This window comes from Schistocerca nitens, chromosome 4 (genome assembly GCF_023898315.1).
Source record: "Schistocerca nitens isolate TAMUIC-IGC-003100 chromosome 4, iqSchNite1.1, whole genome shotgun sequence".
Taxonomy (NCBI): Eukaryota; Metazoa; Arthropoda; class Insecta; order Orthoptera; family Acrididae; genus Schistocerca; species Schistocerca nitens.
The window spans coordinates 134,449,771-134,471,034 of NC_064617.1; the positions used below are offsets into that span (position 1 = coordinate 134,449,771).

At 38.7% G+C, this 21,264-nt stretch overlaps 1 protein-coding gene across 1 annotated transcript in view; it reads right to left on the bottom strand.

The window, feature by feature from the left end:
- LOC126251321 (sideroflexin-1) overlaps nt 1–21,264 on the bottom strand; it is a 128,774-nt gene that overhangs the window by 73,269 nt on the left and 34,241 nt on the right. Inside the window, exon 4 of the mRNA XM_049951651.1 lies at nt 4,337–4,435. Coding sequence (XP_049807608.1) covers nt 4,337–4,435 — 99 coding nt within the window. The remainder of the gene's footprint in view (nt 1–4,336; nt 4,436–21,264) is intronic.

A 21,264-nucleotide genomic window follows, 5' to 3' on the forward strand; every position in this document is an offset into this window, starting at 1 on the left:
TCATGCTCTTTCATTATGGGACTTCTGCCAACAGCTTCACGGTATGCATCAACCTGGATTACTTCAATGGCCCAGTAAGCTCAGATTCCACAAATAATATGACACCACATTCACAACTACTTTCTATATAGATTTTTGTTGCAAGCAGCAATTTCAGTATCACAAGAGCCATTATGTGACTTATGATCTTCAGATAATTTACTTTTCTGCTTAAATAGAATTAAAAACAAACAAAGAAACTGCTTTTAGTGGTGGAATGTTTCTTCTTTAGAGTTCACTTTCAATTTTGAGGCAATTATAGTGTATTCCATGTATATGTACAACTTCGTTTCTCTATTAAGTTATATTATTTAGTACATAGGCTGGTAACTACTTACAAGTTAAACATTCTCACAGAGGGTTGCTTGTCCAAGCTTTTTTCCTGTTTACTAAGAGTATGGTGATCACTATCTTTTCTTTTCACAACTTTTTTGAATAGAATGTTCTTCATAAATCTGTGAATCCACAGTTCACCTGTTTAGTGTCGAATTCCACTGCTCTTCTTCCAGTTTTGCAGCTAAATAATTACTATAGTTGTAGGTCTAAGACTGACACTATCTTTTTTTACACGATACACTCACATTACCCACAACTGCCTTTCTTAAATTTTAGAGCAATGTTGAACTCTTTCCTGTCATTGAGTGTTTCTTCATCCTGCTAGATCTGACTCATAACTATGTCTATTCACCATTTTCCAATCCAGTAGGTGTCTTAATCTGAATGGCTTATTGTCTTTTTATTCACTGCTGTTGTTTCCACTTCTGGTTAAGTCAAAGTGTTTGCATGATTACTTTTAGATAGGTTATCAGAAGCATAAAGTAAACACTAATTATTTGAGAATACAGCCAAACTTACAAACATGACAGCATTAAGAAATGTAGTAGTATCTTAAATGGTAATATTCCATTTCAACAATGAGTAAGAATTGCAAGAGTAGTATTTTGTGAAAACTTTAGCTAACAGTGCTGCTGAACTCCAAAAATCCACTACTATTTTGCGTAGCAATAAATGGGAACAAACTATTTTATTTCCACTAGACTTTTACGATTGATAAAAAATTACTGCTGTTAAATATAAATGATTAGAGTGTCATAATAGGTTGCACATTGTGCAAGCAGAAATGAAACAGCATAGCATATTGTTCATTGTGTGTACAGCTGGTACCAGGGAATTCACTGAAGTGTGGGTGGAGATGTGCAGTCTGGCATCATTGATGTTTCACGAGTAATAGTAGTAGTAATAGTAATAGTAGTATTCTTGTTTTTTTACATATTTCACCAATGGTGAACATTTTTTTAAAAATATTCTTACACTATCACACTTTTTGTCCAACAGATATACAGTGGTCAAAAAAACTTGCATGGCACTCTGTATCAAGGGCTTACAGAATATTGAACACTGAGTACTACATTTCCATTTCCATTTAAAGCTATCTTCAAATACAGCTCATTCATTTGATTTACTTTTCATCTCACTAGCTCGGTGTTGGTCTAAAAGAATGAGAACTTCAAATGAAGAGCTTTTGCTTCAGGACAGGTGGTCTTTTGAACAAATTAAGAAATCTTCTACATTTAGTTATTTATTTTGAAGGAGAGCAGCAAGAACCGGTATGTAGTTTTGGCCCACTCTAGAAGATGCACATATTTTGGTCCTTTGTGTGGCTCTGGAACCTATTTAAAATACACAAAACCCTCTATTTTCTGCTTTCTTTTAAAACTGCAGATTTCTTAAAAGAGCCATCTCAGGAGAGAGATTAGGATATTAAAGGCATAATTTGAGAGCCATGTTATTAGTGACCTGATGCATCAAACAAGCTTAAAAATAAAAAAAAACATTGGAAGCAAATAAATTTTTGTTAAAATTGTATGAAAGAGTTAACCAAATCATTTTTCTTACCTAAAAACTGGATATCAGCTGAGGCCTTTTCACCTTGTGTCATCAAATGGTTTTTTAGTCACTATTAAAGTGTCAAAACGTTCTGAGTCTTTCAACTTCAGTAACGCAAATGGCAATGATGCTGCTGCTGCTGCTTTAGTCAAGCTCCTTTGTTGATCCCAGTGGCTGAGCGGAACCCATTCCAGACCTCCCTGACAAAAACATCCAGGAAGGTGCTGGGAACGAAGCTCAAGGCTTTCATTTCTGTCCTCAGCTGATCTAGCTACAAGACTCAGATAGTGGTGACAATGACAGCCGAGCTCTAATTATATTATGGGAAAGATGCACAAAAATCAATGTCTAATGCTTTCACTGCCTTGTACAACATTAAACATGCAGGGCACTATGCTTCTACAAACAACTGCACAAGAAGTAAGAAAGCAAAGTCACTCCACAAGATGACACAAAGTGTAAGGAAAGACACAGTGACTAAGAAAAAGAATAAGTACACAGTTCTTCCACCAAAAGAACATGTGAGTATTGACAACATACGTTAAGAAAAGGCTATTCCTAAGACATATGATGTTAATGCTGTGGGTATTGTTAGGGATGCTATAAAGGAGGAGAATTTAGTGGATGAACTGCAGAATGTAAAAAACCCCTCATCCGGAAAATTTAAGGTCAGTATAACTTAAACACAATATGAATTTTTCTGTTTTTAATAGCAAACCAAATAGTGAAAATTATTTGAATGATACAAACCCTCCAACTAAATCTAACAAACAAAATATGAAAATTACGGAGCACAGTAACATGCCTTGTCATACTAGAGTGTCTCAAAAAGTTGTTATTTAATGATAGGTAAGTATTTACATTAAACATAAACATGGTGAAAATACTTTAGTCATGATTCAAAGCATATAACACCACACACAAAGCTAATTACATAAAAAGATAAATAAAAATTGAAAATTGTCAATAAAAACAGTTGGTGATAGATTAACTAGCATGTCTAGAGGTAATATGTGATATATTTAACAATTTCATTTAATCAGTAAAAGTGACAACTCCAATAACCACATTTGAACATTAATTTTTTCAGAAAAAAGTCAATGTTAGTTTTGTAAACAAGTGGAACACTGCTATAAAAAACAATATGGTATTTAATGAAAAACATATCTGTGCTGTTTACATATATTTGTTCCCTTCAAAGGTAAAATTATCAAATGTTGCAGCACATCTTTACTTTCTCTCTTTCCCACTGCATGTATGAACATAAAGATTTCAAAAGATAAAAGATGATGGTCAGAGATCATTTCTCTAATATGTTCATGCACTCCCTAGTAAATTAGATACTACCACTAAACAGCAAAAATCCCAAGATTAATAACTGTTTAAATAAATTGTTTGCTACAAAGCACAGAAATTACATATATCACTTCTATACAAAATTTTGTACTTCATTTTCAATGCTGAGCAGCAAATTATTCCCTTTTTACTTCTTTTTCTGAAAGAATTACACACTATTTTTTTGCTTTATCATCTGAGAAGGAAGATATAACTTCCTTTCTCATTTTTTGTTGTAGACCTACAGATTCTGCAGATTAGACTACAGATAACAAAATTGCACCATAGGACCACAAAAGCAACAAATAGTAGAAATATAAATAGGTTTCATTGTATCGTGTATATGAAACTCTGCAGCATATTTATAGGCAAAAGCCTACAGAAATGTGGTAGTTACACTTAGGAACTTTTATTGTTCTAAACTGCACAAATTTATTATGATAAGTGTGTATTTTGCAGATAGTGGTATGATCAAGAGACTAAATACCAATAAAGAAAGAATGAATGAATCAGTCAATCAGTCAAACAAACTAATCACTCAGGACTATTCTGTCTGGCCACGACAGAGGAGAAGTCGGCTACGATAGTCGAGAAGCATGTTGGGTTTGGTACTATGCTTCAGAGTTTACTGATTCCCAAAAATTGATTTCTTTCTTAAGCTCATAAGACAGACAACAGTGTGTGTTGCCCACTATTTTCGGTTCACAATAATGTCACTAACAGTGGGTGTGGGGACATATGACAAGTGAAATCTCTCTTGTGGAAAGTCCAAACTTCTGTGTCCCTATAAAATTCCCTATTCAAACTTATTCAATTCCATCTGCTAACTCAGTTCTGTGGAAAATACTACTACAATGTTGACAGTAAGATTGCTAACACTTACTCTCGAGTGCACAACCTGCCATTATGCACAGTGCACAGATTCCTTCTCCCACGTTTCAATTTTTTTGTCAGGCAGTGAATTATAAACAGATAACATTCATCACAGTGCTAATTTCAGAGAAGTACTGTGGAAATCAGTGATGCAATTAATTAGTCTACAATTAAATAAATAAAAATATGTTCTAAATCTTACGTGTTTGTCACTGGAGAATCACCACTTCGATTTGTGTAATTAACCAATGCATTGAAAGACTGGTTAACCCATTGCCAGAAAACAACTGCTCCAGTAGACCTAAAAATAAAAAGAATACATATTATATGATGGAATTATTATAGTGGAAATGTGTCATGTTGCAAGCATCCTAGCACAAGAGGAAATTAGTTGTCTGTGTACAAGCTTTGAAACTGTGTTTACAGTAATGTTTAATGTTTCTGTGGTGTACTTCAGCTTGTTATTTATTCTATCAACTTCTTGCTACATTAACGAGACATTATATAGCTTGTGAACTTGCACCTTTTTAGCTATAGGAATAAATCGTGGAGTTTCCAAAGAAAGTGAGGTTATGGGGAAGACAAAAGATGTTTCACCACAGAAAGTTTCGGCTGTGGTAGCACTTCTTGCTGAATTTATTTATTTTATTTTTATTTTGTGTATGACAATACAGCAACAATATTTTATATAAGTACAATAATATGTAAACGAAATGTATAAAACAAAACAATGCGTAAATAGTACATGTGTAAAAAACAAGCAATAGCACAAAAGGATAAAGTACAAACACTCAAGACAAAATAATTACACGTTAAAAGCTTGTTGAAAATTTTATACACAAAGAAATTGCTTACAGAATGGGAATATCACACAAAACTGTCAGCAGAATCAAACTTTCAGTGCAGAAAGGTGGTGAATACAAGCCAAACATGAAAGGAAAATGTGGACATAACATCAGTCCTAGAACAATGAGAAGACTTACAAACATGGCAACAATGAACCGTGAATGTACTTCTACAGAGACAAGCCATCAGCTGAAAGGTTTGGATGTTGAAGTTTCACCTGCGACAGTGAGGAGGAGGCTGTTCGAATGTGGTTTAAAGGCATGTCGACCAAGGTAAAAACAGAAAATCACACCTGCCGTGAAAATCAAAAGATTGCAGTGGGATAAACAACTTCAGGAGTGGACAAGTGAGGACTGGGCTAAGGTATGTGCAATGATATGGTAAATTAAGTGGATCTGATCTCTAAAGTTAGGAGTTTTTGCTTAAACTTGTGATGTTTTATTGATACTGAAGAATTGCACATTTGAATTTTGGGACTGTTGAGATCTCCTATGCTACTATTCACTTTTCTAACTTGCAATTTTGTACATATGCTTCAGGTATGTTTCAGTGATGAATCTGTATTCACTGTGATGGAAAAAAAGCAGCCAGTATGTTTGTCATAGACCTGGAAAACAGTTCAAAGCTGTGTGTGTGTGTGTGTGTGTGTGTGTGTGTGTGTGTCTGTGTGTGTGTGTGCGCGCGCGCGCGCGCACGTGTAGCAATGAGTGAAGCATCCAACTTCTGTTATGGTCTGGAGTGTGATGTCCGAGAAAGGTCCTGACAGATTACACATTGTTGAAGAGACTGAGGCAAGAACAATATGAAGAAATCCTTGAAAAGGAACTTTTCCCACAAATAAATGAGTGGTTTCCTAATAAAGCTGCCATTTTTATGCATAATGGGGCACCTTGCCACAAAGCCAAAAGTGTTTCCAAGTACTTGGAAGAAAAGCAACTGAAAGTGTTGCTCTGGCCAGGGAGTAGCTCTGATATGAACCCAATTGAAAATTTATGGGATATCGTGAAACATAGTATAAGGAAATTTACAAAACCAGCAAACAAGATCTCGTGGAGAAACTAGAGGAAATCTGGTACCATAACAATGATATTAAAATGTCATGTGGAAAGTTAAGAAAAACTATGCCAAACAGGATAAAAATGTTGATTGAGAACAGAGGGATGCATACAAGGCATTGAATGTACAAAAAAATATGTATGTGGATGTAAATGTGTAATAAATCTTAAGTTTTGGAAAAAAGGTCTTTAGTCTAATAATTTGAGCACATCTGTAGTATGAAATCTAATGTGAAGAAAAGTGAATTCATGATAATGGCCAGGATTCATGCTTGAAGAAAAATTGTTGAACATAGTTGACAGCTTCAAATATTATGGGAGCAGAGTGGAAACAAATCAAACAGATGAAGTCATTGAGAGAGGGAGGTAAAGAAAAAATAAATAAATATCACCAAATTAAAATTTTGGGATTGTTTTAAATAAAGAAATTCTACATCATCTAGTAACAAATTATACCAAAATTAATTACACAGTACTGCCAAATAAGTGTTTTAAGGTATGTGTGCAATTCTGGGTTATGTTTGCCTTATGTATTATCTTTTGAGTAATTTTCTCAATTCTCTGTTTTGCTCTTCTGATTTTTAATGTCTTAATTATTTTTATTCTGATAAACTGCATGTTGATAACTGTTCAACATATTTTTTGTTTTTCTGACATCTCACTACCACAAGTAACTGACATGTTAATTTTACTGAAGAAAAATTACATCAAGAAAACTAAAAAATATGACAGAATATAATGGGGAAACATTTCACGTGGGAAAAATATATCTAAAAACACAGATGATGTGACTTACCGAACGAAAGTGCTGGCAGGTCGATAGACACACAAACATACACACGAAATTCAAGCTTTCGCAACAAACTGTTGCCTCATCAGGAAAGAGGGAAGGAGAGGGAAAGACGAAAGGATGTGGGTTTTAAGGGAGAGGGTAAGGAGTCATTCCAATCCCGGGAGCGGAAAGACTTACCTTAGGGGGAAAAAAGGACAGGTATACACTTGCACACATATCCATCCGCACATACACAGACACAAGCAGACATTTGTAAAGGCCTGACAGGATTGATAACTGCAACTAACCTTTGGAGCAGAGGGGAAGGGAGGAGGATGTTTACTATTGCCAATGACCATACATAAAAAGTCTTCCTCGCTTCTCTGCACTACAGATGTGTCCATCTCATCCTAGGGTCTGAATGACCTGCCTTTCCTTTTCAACCTTCCCCACTTTAACAGTTCAAAAAGCTAGGATAATGTCAATCACTTTTATGTGCATATATCAGCAGTACTGAACACTTTGCCTCCTCAATGTATGTACTGGCCAACTTTAATAGCTGGCATGTCAATTTGCCTTCCACCACTGGTGGCAGACAGTTCACATTGGTTACACGACATCTTAGAAAAACAATCAGTGTACCAGCCTGAAAATGATGCCACCAGGCAGTCTACCATAAGGTGCCACGAAAGTAGCAATGATATACGTTATCACTGTGTTGCTAGAAGATTTCTATACACACATGTCAACATTCTGATTGCACTTGTGACCTATGGTTAAAGAATACCTACTCTAGTGATACATATTTTTACAATAACTTCTCTTAATTTAGCCTATGACTGAGATGCAGAATTTGCCAATTATATTTGTCATTCAATCTGTGTGCCTGGTGTACCATTTGCCACTACATTAAGATATTGATAACTATATCTGACAGCTGTGAACTATTGGTTTAGTAAGGAAAGCTAATGAACAGTTGTAAAAAAAAAGTATAGTTGCATTAAAATATATGAAGGCTGAATAATTAGAGGATTTGCAGGAACAGATAGAGGAAAAACTTATCCCATTGTGACTACAAAGACAAGATCAATATCAGTCAGCCCACAGAATATTTTGATTCATGTTAATCTATTTGGATACTAAAGCTGTAAGTTGGAGCACATAAATATGCAGTCAAGTTACTGGCCTCTGTAGAACAGCACTGGTAAAATAGCCAGACTGGATTAATGAATGGATCCAATTATGTCGGAATGAAAAAATGTCATTGAGGAAGCATCTGTCTTATTATAATTATGTTATAGTATACTGAGTTAGGTTTGAATGATGAACCACAGCTGGCACCCAGGCAAATTGTGTGATTCAATTAATTCCTTTTGCAAAAGATTTCAATTTGACTGAAATTAATGCTCAGCTAATGACACCATTTATGTGAGACTTGATCCACCAGTGTACTGGACCTCAGTCTAAGATATATTTTAACCATTTGAAAAAATGTTGCTTTATTTGGGTTTTACAAGGGGGGATCAAATATAAACAGGATTTTTGTTCCTGAACATCAACAGTTGGTAGGACTGGCCCCACGCTTCTGCTATTCTTAGGTGGGACCATTAAAAGTGAGGAGAGCATGCTGTTAGATACTTCCTACAGTTGCATCAGTAACGATCACAATGTCTGAGCAACAGGTGCACCCTTCTGTTGCACAACGCATAACTATCAAATTTCTTGCTCGTGAAGGAGTTACAGCAGCAGAAATTTGTCAAAGATTGACTGCACAGTTCTATGATGAAGCATTATCAAGGACACCTGGCATAGAAAGTTCAAGGAAGGACAAGAACGTGTGGAAAATTAGCAACATGATCACTGCCCTCAGACCGGCATTACAGACAATAACATCCATGGGGTGAAAGGCATTATTGACAATAATCGACAGGCGTCAGTATCAGAAACTGCACAAAAAGTCAGAATCAGTTATGGGAGCTGTCCAGCAATCATCACCTACAGTTCCATAAAGTGTGTTCCACATCAGTCCCTGAACTTTTGACTGAAAATCTGAAGTTGAGACGTTTGGCAGTCTGTCAGAGGCTTACAGCAAGGTTTGCGGAAGAAGGTGATTCATTTTTGAGTCGGATAGTCACCCGCAATGAAACGTGGATTCACCACTACACTCCAGAATCCAAACAAGCCAGTAAGGAGTGGCAGAGGGAAGGGGAGGCAGCAGCAGTGAAACCCAAGACTCTACTGTCACAGCTGGCAAGGTTCTTTCAACTCTTTTTATTTTTTTATCAGCGAGATATTTTGCCGACTGATTTTCTGCACGAGCAACACACAATCAATGCTGCTTACTACTGTGAACTATTGAACAAGGTGAGAGTTGAATATCACTGCAAAAGATGAGACCAACTGATTTGACAGGTCATCCACCTCCACAACAACGCACGACCCCACACTGCAGCTCTAACTGTCTCCAAGCTACAGGAAATGCACTGGACTACACTTTATCATTTCCTTACAGCCCAGACTTATCACCCTGTAATTTTCATTTATTTGGACCACTTAAAGGAGCCCTAGAAGGGCATCAATTTGAAGATTAAGAAAGTATGGAAGAATTCATATGCATCTGGCTGGTGACACAACCCAGTTCTTTTTATAATGAAGGCGTCAAACAGCTGCCCATATGCTGGGACAAATGCATTTCCAAAGCAGGAGACTATGTGGAAAAATAAATTATAACTGCCTTGAGTTTTTCAATATATGAACTTAAATAAAAAATAAAATCCCATTTATATTTGATCTGTCCTCATACAAGACAAAAACAGGTTTTCCTGGGACGTTTTGGAAGTGCACCACTTCTATATTTTAAACTCATATGAATCAGTTCAAAGTTTTGTGAAGGTAGATAAATAGATAAAGTCAAAACAATTTTTTTTTTAAATTCAATAATCTTTACTGTTGTCGATATAAGATGGTTTACAATTGAGCTAAATGTAGCATCTAAAATTTGTTCTTACGTGAACTGAATGTGCAGAAGCAGTTTAAAGTGAATCAAGTAAATAAAAAAAAGGCATTCTTATGACAAAATTGCAAACATGCTTTCAAAAACACAGTTTCACTCAGATTTTATGTGAAATAACACATTCTTACAAGTTCTGTTTATGCGCGCCACTGCTATGTTTTGAACCTGTGCAAATCAGTTCAAATTTTGTAACAAGCTACAAAAATTCATGCAGCATGGTTCAAAGCATGAAGAAGCCTATACCAAATCAGTCATCACCCAAGTCAACAAAAAATATGTTGGTTGCCAAGCTATGGTGGTCTAAAGTCAGTATTATGGTAGAGTAAAAATTTGGAACCAGAATGAAAAATGCTCTTATTGTCGCATAAAAAAGGTGAATATGTACTGGGCAGAGTTGACTTAGTCCACAGCTTCAAAGATATTTAAATCAAAACATGTTGACATATTTGCACTTTTTTACAAGTTTAACTCTTATACCGCAGTGCAGTGAGCTCTCTCAGACCCACCCCTGACACATGTACGGTGAGGTGTGTGAGAACAGTCAGAGAATGGGATGCATCTACAATAGGAAGTATCCTAGAGTGGGGGTGCTTCTATAATAGGAAGTATTCCATGCATCCTAAACTTTAATGACACGTCGCATGACATGGAAATGCCACACTGGATGACATGATGGCACATGTCATGTTACGACATGACATGGGTACTAATACTGAGAAGTGAAAAACCATGAACATGTCAAGAAGGTTTTGATTTAAATATCTTTGAAGCTGCCAAGTAAGTCAAAATCCTTATTCCCTACTTTTACATCCCCAACTTGCCCAGAAAATATTCACTTATTTTTGTGCAATGTTAGGAACATTTTACTATTCTTGTAAGAATTATGTACATATTATACTAATAGCATAGCATCCATATAGTAATAAATTAAAAAAGAAAATGCCGAGGCATGTAAAAATCCATCATCAGTCCTACTAACTATAAATCAAATTGTTAAATATAACAAATTAATCTGCTCACAGCTATTGCTAAATGGAATGTACCATAGGTACCCAAAACTTAATGATGTTTTGTCATTAAAATTAGCCAATAATTATAAATGAAACATTTTATTCAAATTAACAGACAGCCTCAGCAGATCTATATAGTCCATGTTTGATGGATGTAGTTCCAAGCACACAAGAAACAATAAAAAATAAAGAACACAAGAAGGAGCAGAAGTGAAAGACTAGCTGAGGAAGAAATTGTACGGCAACTTTAAATGATGTGGCAAAAGAGATACAAACATGTGTTGTGATTGCCAAAAACAAAAGAGAGAAAGTGCAAATCAAGATACATGATACAAGCAGCTAAACATGAATGCAAGAACACAGACTCCAAATGTAATGCAACAGATTAGTAGATTAGTCACAGGTAACCCACACAGAAAAATTATTTCTTAGTAGCAAGTCACAGTGGGTCACTTTAAGCAGAAGAGAAATTGAACACCATACCTATCTATGGTGTTCAATTTCTCTTCCGCTAAAAGTGACCCTCTGTGACACACACACACACACACACACACACACACACACACACACACTCTCTCTCTCTCTCTCTCTCTCTCTCTCTCTCTACTGGATCAGAGTAAAATGACTCAGGAAGATTTCTCTCTCATCAGATAACCTGGAATATGAAGCTGTGAGTGAGAACATACACATACACAACAATGTACATGGTTATCAATGGGTTGACCAAGCAGAAAGATTACAACTGAAGGCACCGGGAATACATGAATGTTGTCGTCGAATGATTCTGAAGTACAGGAAATTGATAGAACATATGAGTAACTTACATACCCAAAGATGCAAGGAGTTGATGTTTATATCAGCCACCAACAAGAAGAAGACTCATCCAACAGCCACTCTAAACAAAATGGCAAACTGTTGTACAATGCACTACACCCAAGTCAAAAAAAATGGAATATACTTATTTAAGAGGGTCAAAAAAATCCAGTTAAGAGGGCAAAAAGAAATGATTCGGTGGCTGATACGAACTGTAATAAAGAGACTCCAGATGACCTCAATACCAAAGCAAAGTGGCAAATTGATAGAGAAAAGTGTAAATAATAGGCAGTGTAATTGTTGATGTGACTTCTGAAATTTTCCCGGCGTATTTCTTCTTCTAATAATTTCCGGGTATGCAGCCGGATCCCGTCGACATTCTGCCACGATATTTCGGCCCAGAGACGTCCGGCCATCATCAGGTGAGTACACAACTACTGAAGAGCCCAGGTGCAGTCGCGGTATTTATGCCGGTTCTCGCGCATGTGAAATGTACTGGCATCCTACAGCGCATGCAAAGAACCAGGCCCTGGTTGGATCCGTTAAAGACGATTTACAACTGAAGAAAGCAGGCGTCTACAAAATTCCCTGTGAATGTGGTTCTGCATATATTGGCCAGACGACAAGAACTGTCCATGAACGATGTATAGAACATGAAAGATACACCCGTCTGCGGCAACCGTCAAAATCGGCAGTAGCAGAGCACTGTATTTCATTGGGACATTCAATGGAATACAATGGAACAAAAATTTTATCCCCGGTTTCCGGTTTTTGGGATTCCGTTATCAAGGAATCAGTGGAAATACGTCTTGCCAATAATCTTATAAATCGTGACAACGGCTTTCAGCTGGATAAAAATTGGAATCCTGTTATTAAAATTATACAATCACAGCGGAATCGACAGTGTCATTCGATACTCAATGACTAGATGAACTTTTATTTTCACCACCGAGGGCAGCACGTACAACTCGGCTATGCTGCGCATGTCAACACCTGACGCATGCGCTGTAGGATGCCAGTACATTTCACATGCGCGAGAACCGGCATAAATACCGCGACTGCACCTGGGCTCTTCAGTAGTTGTGTACTCACCTGATGATGGCCGGACGTCTCTGGGCCGAAATATCGTGGCAGAATGTCGACGGGATCCGGCTGCATACCCGGAAATTATTAGAAGTGTAATTGTTGTTTGTTGCTGTTGTCTTCAGTACTGAGACTGGTTTAATACAGCTCTCCATGCTATCCTATCATGTGCAAGCTTCTTCATCTCCCAGTACTTACTGCAACCTACATCCTTCTGAATCTGCTTAGTGTATTCATCTCTTGGTCTCCCTCTACGATTTTTACTCTCTACACTGCCCTCCAATGATAAATTTGTGATCCCTTGATGCCTCAGAACATGTCCTACCAACCAATCCCTTCTTCTAGTCAAGTTGTGCCACAAATTTTTCGTCTCTCCAATTCTATTCAATACCTCCTCATTAGTTATGTGTCTACCCATCTAATCTTCAGCATTCTTCTGTAGCACCACATTTCGAAAGCTTCTATTCTCTTCTCGTCCAAACTATTTATGGTCCATGTTTCACTTCCATACATGGCTACACTCCATACAAATACTTTCAGAAACGAATTCCTGACACTTAAATCTATAATCGACATTGACAAATTTCTCTTCTTCAGAAACACTTTCCTTGTCATTGCCAGTCTACATTTTATATCCTCTCTACTTCGACCAGCATTAGTTATTTTTCTCCCCAAATAGCAAAACTCATTTACTACTTTACTACATTTTCTAATCTAATTCCCTCAACATCACCCAAGTTAACTCGACTATATTCCGTTATCCTCATTTTGCTTTTGTTGTTGTTCATCTTGCAGCCTCTTTTCAAGACACTGGCCATTCCGTTCAACTGCTCTTCCAAGTCCTTTGCTGTCTCTGACAGAATTACAATGTCATCAGTGAACCTCAAAGTTTTTATTTCTTCTCCATGGATTTTAATACCTACTCCAAATTCTTCCTTTGTTTCCTTTACTGCTTGCTCAATATACACATTGAATAACATCGGGGACAGGCTACAACCCTGTCTCACTCCCTTCCCAACCACTGCTTCCCTATCATGCCCCTCAACTCTTACAACTGCCATCTGGTTTCTGTACAAATTGTAAATAGCCTTTCGCTCCCTGTATTTTATCCCTGCCACCTACGGAATTTGAAAGAGAGTACTCCAGTCAACATTGTCAAAAGCTTTCTCTAAGTCTACAAATGCTAGAAATGTAGGTTTGCCTTTCCTTAATTTATCTTCTAAGATGAGTCGTAGGGTTAGTATTGCCTCATGTGTTCCGACATTTCTACAGAATCCAAACTGATCTTCCCCGAGGTCGGCTTCTACTAGTTTTTCCATTTGTCTGTAAAGAATTTGTGTTAGTAGTTTGCAGCGGTGAGTTATTAAACTGATAGTTCGATACTTTTCACATCTGTCAACACCTGCTTTCTTTGGGATTGGAATTATTATATTGTTCTTGAAGTCTGAGGGTGTTTCACTTGTCTCTTACATCTTGCTCACCAGATGGTAGAGTTTTGACAGGACTGGCTCTCCCAAGGTCATCAGTAGTTCTAATGGAATGTTGTCTACTCCCGGGGCCTTGTTTCGGCTCAGGTCTTTCAGCGCTCTGTCAAAATCTTCACACAGTATCGTATCTCCCATTTCATCTTCATCTACATTCTCTTCCATTTCCATAATATTGTCCTCAAGTACATCGCCCTTGTATAGACCCTCTATATACTCCTTCCACCTTTCTGCTTTCCCTTCTTTGCTTAGAACTGGGTAGCCATCTGAGCTCTTGATATTCATACAAGTGGTTCTCTTTTCTCCAAAACTCTCTTTAATTTTCCTGTAGGCAGTATCTATCTTATCCCTAGTGAGGTAAGCTTCTACATCCTTACATTTGTCCTGTAGCCATCCCTGCTTAGCCATTTTGCACTTCCTGTCGATCTCATTTTTGAGACGTTTGTATTCCTTTTTGCCTGCTTCATTTACTGCATTTTTATATTTTCTCCTTTCATCAATTAAATTCAATATTTCTTCTGTTACCCAAGGATTTCTACTAGCCCTAGTCTTTTTACCTACTTGATCCTCTGCTGCCTTCACTACTTCATCCCTCAGAGCTACCCATTCTTCTTCCACTGCATTTCTTTGCCTAATTCCTGTCAATTGTTCCCTTATGCTCTCCCTGAAACTCTGTATAACCTCTGGCTTAGTCAGTTTATCCAGGTCCCATCTCCTTAAATTCCCACCTTTTTGCAGTTTCTTCAGTTTTAATCTACAGTTCATAACCAATAGATTGTGGTTAGAGTCCACATCTGCCCCTGGAAATGTCTTACAATTTAAAACCTGGTTCCTAAATCTCTGTCTGACCATTATATAATGTATCTGATACCTTCTAGTATCTCCAGGATTCTTCCATGTATACAACCTGCTTTTATGATTCTTGAACCAAGTGTCAGCTATGATTAAGTTATGCTCTGTGCAAAATTCTACCAGCCGGCTTCCTCTTTCATTTCTTAACCCCAATCCGTATTCACCTACTATGTTTCCTTCTCTCCCTTTTCCTACTGACGAATTCCAGTCACCCATGACTATTAAATTTTCATCTCCCTTCACTACCTGGATAATTTCTTTTATCTCATCATACATTTAATCAATTTCTTCATCACCTGCAGAGTTAGTTGGCATATGAACTTTTATTACTGTAGTAGGTATGGGCTTCGTATCTATCTTGGCCACAATAATGCATTCACTATGCTGTTTTTAGTAGCTTACCAGCACTCCTATTCTTTTATTCCTTATTAAACCTACTCCTGCATTACCCCTATTTGATTTTGTATTCACCTTACCAAAAGTCTTGTTCCTCCTGCCACCGAACTTCACTAATTCCCACTATATCTAACTTTAACCTATCCATTTCCCTTTTTAATATTTCTAACCTACCTGCCCGATTAAGGGATCTGACATTCCACGCTCCAATCCGTAGAACGCCAGTTTTCTTTCTCCTGATAACGACGTCCTCTTGAGTAGTCCCCACCCGGAGATCTGAATGGGGGACTATTTTACCTCCGGAATATTTTACCCAAGAGGACGCCATCATCATTTAATCATACAGTAAAGATGGATGCCCTTGGGAAAAATTACGGCTGTAGTTTCCCCTTGCTTTCAGACGTTTGCAGTACCAGCACAGCAAGGCCATTTTGGTTATGTTACAAGGCCAGATCAGTCAATCATCCAGACTGTTGCCCCTGCAACTACTGAAAAGGCTGCTGCCCCTCTTCAGGAACCACACGTTTGTCTGGCCTCTCAACAGATACCCCTCTGTTGTGGTGTACCTACGGCACATCCATCTGTATCGCTGAGGCCCGCAAGCCTCCCCACCAATGGCAAGGTCCAGTGTAATTACAAATATTAATAGCATGTGACAGCTTTGCTTTGGGGTAATGCAATATTGCAGACTGGTGATAGGTTACACTGTGGGATGATCAGATTATTTGTGTGAACTGTGAAGCAGTTAGAGCCTCCAAATGAGCAGAAGATCTTGGGTGTTAATTTGTATGTAAATGTTGAGCATGGCTAATTTTAAATGCTCTGGTATTGTGGAATGAGAGGTGAGTGAAGCAACTCAAACTGCGCTACAAATATAGTTATATAAGGAACAAAATGTTATGGAGAAGAACTGATGCTGATTACCATGTTACATTATGCAAACCCAACACCACAGCACCCACAAATACAAACAATGTGGAGGAGAAGGCTCTACACAGCTTTGAAAGAAAGCAGTGCACACAGTAGAAAAAAGGATCCTTTTCATTTCCTCCCATAGATTGCTGTGCCATTGGGCTAATATACCTAAAATATGCAACATGCATTACCAAGTATTTTGAGACTTGTTCACATGATCTTGCATCAAAAACATGTGTTCACTCTTTTGTAAAAAATAGTGAAAACAAGAGCCAGAGCAGCGCAGGGAGGCAAAACAAATGAAGAGGTATTAAATTAATTAAGATTTGATGACCAAAGTGTGTGTGTTGTGCATTCCTATAAGACAATGAAGGAAATACCACAAAAAAGCATACCATATAAATTTTGATAAGATTGTGCAAAGCATGTTTCTTGTTTTTCAGCTGGACTATAATAAATCCAAAACCAAATGGATATTAAACAAAAAATTTAAATAACTTTTCATTTAATATGATAATCTAAACCTGTAACTACAGTAGAATGATGATTATGTTACTGCAAAGTAATTCATCCCTTGTTGATGAGAGGTGGGAACGGGCAGTTTTTGGCTTCCAGTTATACAATGTTATTTTGTTTTGTTTCATTTTGTTTTAGGGCACAAAAACTAGGGTCGTATGCACCCATGTCAAAACTGCAGAACACGGAGACAAAGAGAGGAGTTGAAAACAACTACACATCAATCCCAATCGCCGGAAGAGATGACAGCTAAAAACTGGGATGTGGAGAAAGGTCTACAAAATACTCCATAGAAAAATGGAGGTTCAGAACTAAAAACTGAATCAACAGCCCACGCGTTGTTCGCTAAAACAGCTGATAACTCAGACGGTGAACACAAACGGGGATGTAGACGGCTAAAAAAAAGAAACGGGAATGTAGGCGGCTAAAAAAAAAGGGCATTCTGTCAGGAAATGGCAGACAGGCAAAAGTTGGTCACAATGTGCACAAAGTGGTGGTGGAGCACCCCTTACAAATGGTGATGGCTGAAGAGACAGTGCCCAATATGCAACCTAGTTAAAATGATCTCTTGGTGAGAGAACCAAGAGGAGGTCGTCCAAGCTGCTGGGAGAGGCTTAAAATGTTATTTTGTGATACAGTGAGCCACAATCTATAGTCCAAGAAGAGTGAAGTTCAAACAGCTGCTCGGCTTTCACCCAAGTCAGTCCACTAATTTGATTGACATCAAAGGATTAATTATCATTGTTATTCCAGTTCAGTTGTACAAACAAGTTTTAACATCATCTGGTTTAAAAGAAAATACTCTTACATGGCAGCATAACAGTGCTACCAACTGCTGTATTTCAGTAACAGCGAAGCTGCATCTTTGCAGCAATGTACGAGTATGTGTGCCCTCAAAATCAATCAAGTTGTATACAGCACAGTTAAAACTTTAATTACAGTTTGAAAAAACACTGAAATCAGTATGGAATAGTTAACAATACAGGGAAAAGGACAGACTACAACTCACCACAAGATGACCATCGAGCTGCAGACAGGCAAAGCAAAAAGACTGTAACGCATTTAGCTTATAGCCAAAGCTTTCTTTAGAAAAAGAACACACACACACACACACACACACACACACACACACACACACCTCTCTCTCTCTCTCTCTCTCTCTCTCTCTCTCTCTCCAGGCTGCAAAACTATGTCATAAGCACCTTAGTGAAGGGTAAAAAACTGAAATTTAAATCAGCATCAATGGGAGCAAAACTCAAGGAGGAGGGAAACTAAAAACTGAAGGAAATCTTAAAAATTGCTATTGAAAGGGAGTTGTTTTCCCTGAAAAGAGCTTCAAATGAGTGATGTCACCTCACTGACACTGATAAACTCAAGGACATGTTTGGCTGAGAGTGTGTCATCTGCTGAAAGGGAAGATATATCAGGCGACAGCTGTAAACAGGTGTGTAGTGAATTAAAATATGGGCACTGAAGTAAAAGGTGTCACCACCCATGGTTGAGAGCAGTGGAGACAAAGTGGATCGCTACTTAAAAGATGTCGGTGGCTAAAGAGACAGTGCCCAATTCAGAGTCTAGTTAATATTACCTCCTCCCAATGATGAGGCTGGAAGGAAGAAGTGCAAGCACAGGGAAGAGGTTTTATGTCCTGTAATTTATTTTCGGGAAGTGCAGACCGAAGTGTGTACCATAAAAGAGCACCATGACAACATAAAATGCTCTGTAGATCAGCAAAGGGAACCATGTGAACAGTGGGCTGAGGAAGAGAGACTGCAGCCTTTACCGCTATATCGGCTGCCCATTTCCACGGATACCAACATGCCTTGGGATCCACAGGAATGACACAGAGATGCCTCCCAAGCGGAGCATGTGGAGGCAGTCCTGAATCTGGTGGACCAAAGGGTGGATGGGATAAAGAGCTTGGAGGCTGAGAAGAGAGCTGAGCAAATCTGAGCATATAATATACTGTATCTCCTTATGGTGACTGATGTGTTGGACAGACTGAAGAACAGCGTAATTAGCTCCGCAGCAAAAACCGAATACTGGTCGGGAAGCCAAAATATAATGGGGGTATCGCCAACAATATAGGCACCCCAACACCAAAGGTGGTCTTTGAGCTGTCAGTGTAAATAAATGTGGCATTCTCCATTTGTGCACATAGAGCAGCAAATTCCCAACGATAAGATAAGCTATGAAGGAGACGGAGGGGGTGGGGGCGAGGGTGGTGGGCGGGAGCTAGCAAAGGTCACTGAGATGGTAGGTCCAGGGGTGAAGCTAAGGTGGCGCCATACTCCCATTTGTCAAGAAAGTTTTAGGAAATTGGAAGGAAAGGGAATGTAGTAGTTGATGGAAGTAGACTCCCAGTGGTAGTAGAGAGGAGGTGCAGCCTGCACCCAAAATCCATGGAGGTGTCGAAAAAAAGGACATGGGTCAGATGAAAAGGCATTGAGGACAGATGACTAGCTTAATGACTCAGGAGGACAGCTCACCAATTGGACAGCGGAGGTTCAGCATTATCAATGTAAAGGCTCTCCACGGGGCTGATATAAAAAGCTCCAGATGCTAAACACAATCCACAGTGGTGGACAGAGTCTAGATGTCAAAGAATAGACAACCATGCAGATGAGTAAACTGTGCTTCCATAGTACAATTTCAAGCACACTAATGTGTGATATAGGTGGAAGAGGACCACTCAGTATGCTCCCCAGAAGGTACCACTCAGAACACGAAGAGTGTTGAGGGATTGCAGACAGTGAGCCGAAAGATATATAATGTGGGAAGACCAGCGCAGTTTTCTGTCAAACAAAAGTCCCACGAATTTGGCGACATCTACGAACAGAAGACCAACAGGGCCTAGATGTATGGAAGGCAGATAAAACTCCATAAAATGCCAAGAATTTACACAGACAGTCTTACTGGAAGAAAATCTGAAGACGGTTTCAATGCACCACAAGTTGAGGCGATCGAGACATCCTTGAAGACGTCAGTGAAAAAGGCTGGTCCATTGAAGCTGTAGTAGATTGGAAAATTGTCGACAAAGAGAGAGCCCGAGACACTGGGAAGGAGACAATCCATACCTGGATTTATGGCGAAGGCAAACAGTACAGCACTTAGCACAGACTACCCTGTTTTCTTGGGAGAAAGTACGGGACAGAGTAGAGTTCACCCACACCTTGAATGTGTGCTCTGTCAAATTCACGGATGGAAAGTGGTAGATGACCTCAAAAGCCCCAAGAGAGCAGTGTGTGGAGGATTCTGGTCCTCCAACAGATATCGTATGCCCTCTCCAAATAAAGAAATACAGCTACCGTTTGGCATTTCCTGAGAAAAATGTTCATGATATAAGCGGAGAAAGCAACAAGATTGTCAACTGCAGAATGATGCTTTCGGAAACTGCATTGGGCAGGAGTTAAAAGGTTTTAGGACTCCAGCCACCAGCCTAAATGGCAATTTACTATATGCTCCAAAACCTTACATACACTACTTATGAGAGAAATGAGGCAATAGCTAGAAGGGAGATGTTTGTCCTTTCCAGGTTCCAGAACAGGAATGATGATAGCTTTCCGCCTTCTTCTGGGAAAGGTACTGTTGGTCCAAATTCGATTATAAAGATGAATGAGGTAATGCAGACTATTGTAGGATAAATGCAGCAACATTTGTACGTGGATGCCATCCGGTCCTGGGGTGGAAGAGTGAGAGGAAGAGAGTGCATGTTGGAGTTCCTGCACAGAAAAAACGGTATTATAGCTTTGGCGATTTTGAGAGGAGAAAGCAAGAAGTCTCATCTCCGCTGCTCATTTCTTTGGTAGAAAGGCTGGCGGGTAATTTGAAGAGCTCAAAATCTCAGCAAAGTGTTGACCCAAATTAGTTAGAAATTGTGATTGGGTTCACTAAGGAATGTTGCCCGACAGTTAGCCCAGAGACTGGGGAGAAACTAGATGTGCCGGATAACTTCTACTCCAAACTACAGATGTGGGAGTGAAGGTGTTAAAGGAGCTGGTAAAGAAGTCCCAGCTTGCCTTCTTTCTATCATGGATGATGCAATGGCATCGTGCACATAACTGCTTATAACGGATACAGTTGGCCAACGTAGGATGATGGTGGAAAATGCGAAGAGCACTTCTCCACTCACATATCTCGTTATGACATGCCTCCTTCCACTAAGGAATTGGGGGGCGCTGGGGCAAAGGGGAGGTATGAGGTGTTTAATGTACCACGGCTGTAAGAATGACTTCCATAACATGAGTGACCTGCTCATCGACGCTACGAAATGGACAGTCATCAAATGTTGCTAGAGAGGAGAAAAGTGTCCAACTGGCTTGGGAAAACTGCCAATATCTCGGGTGCATAGATGGCAGTTGTGGCTGTAATCAAA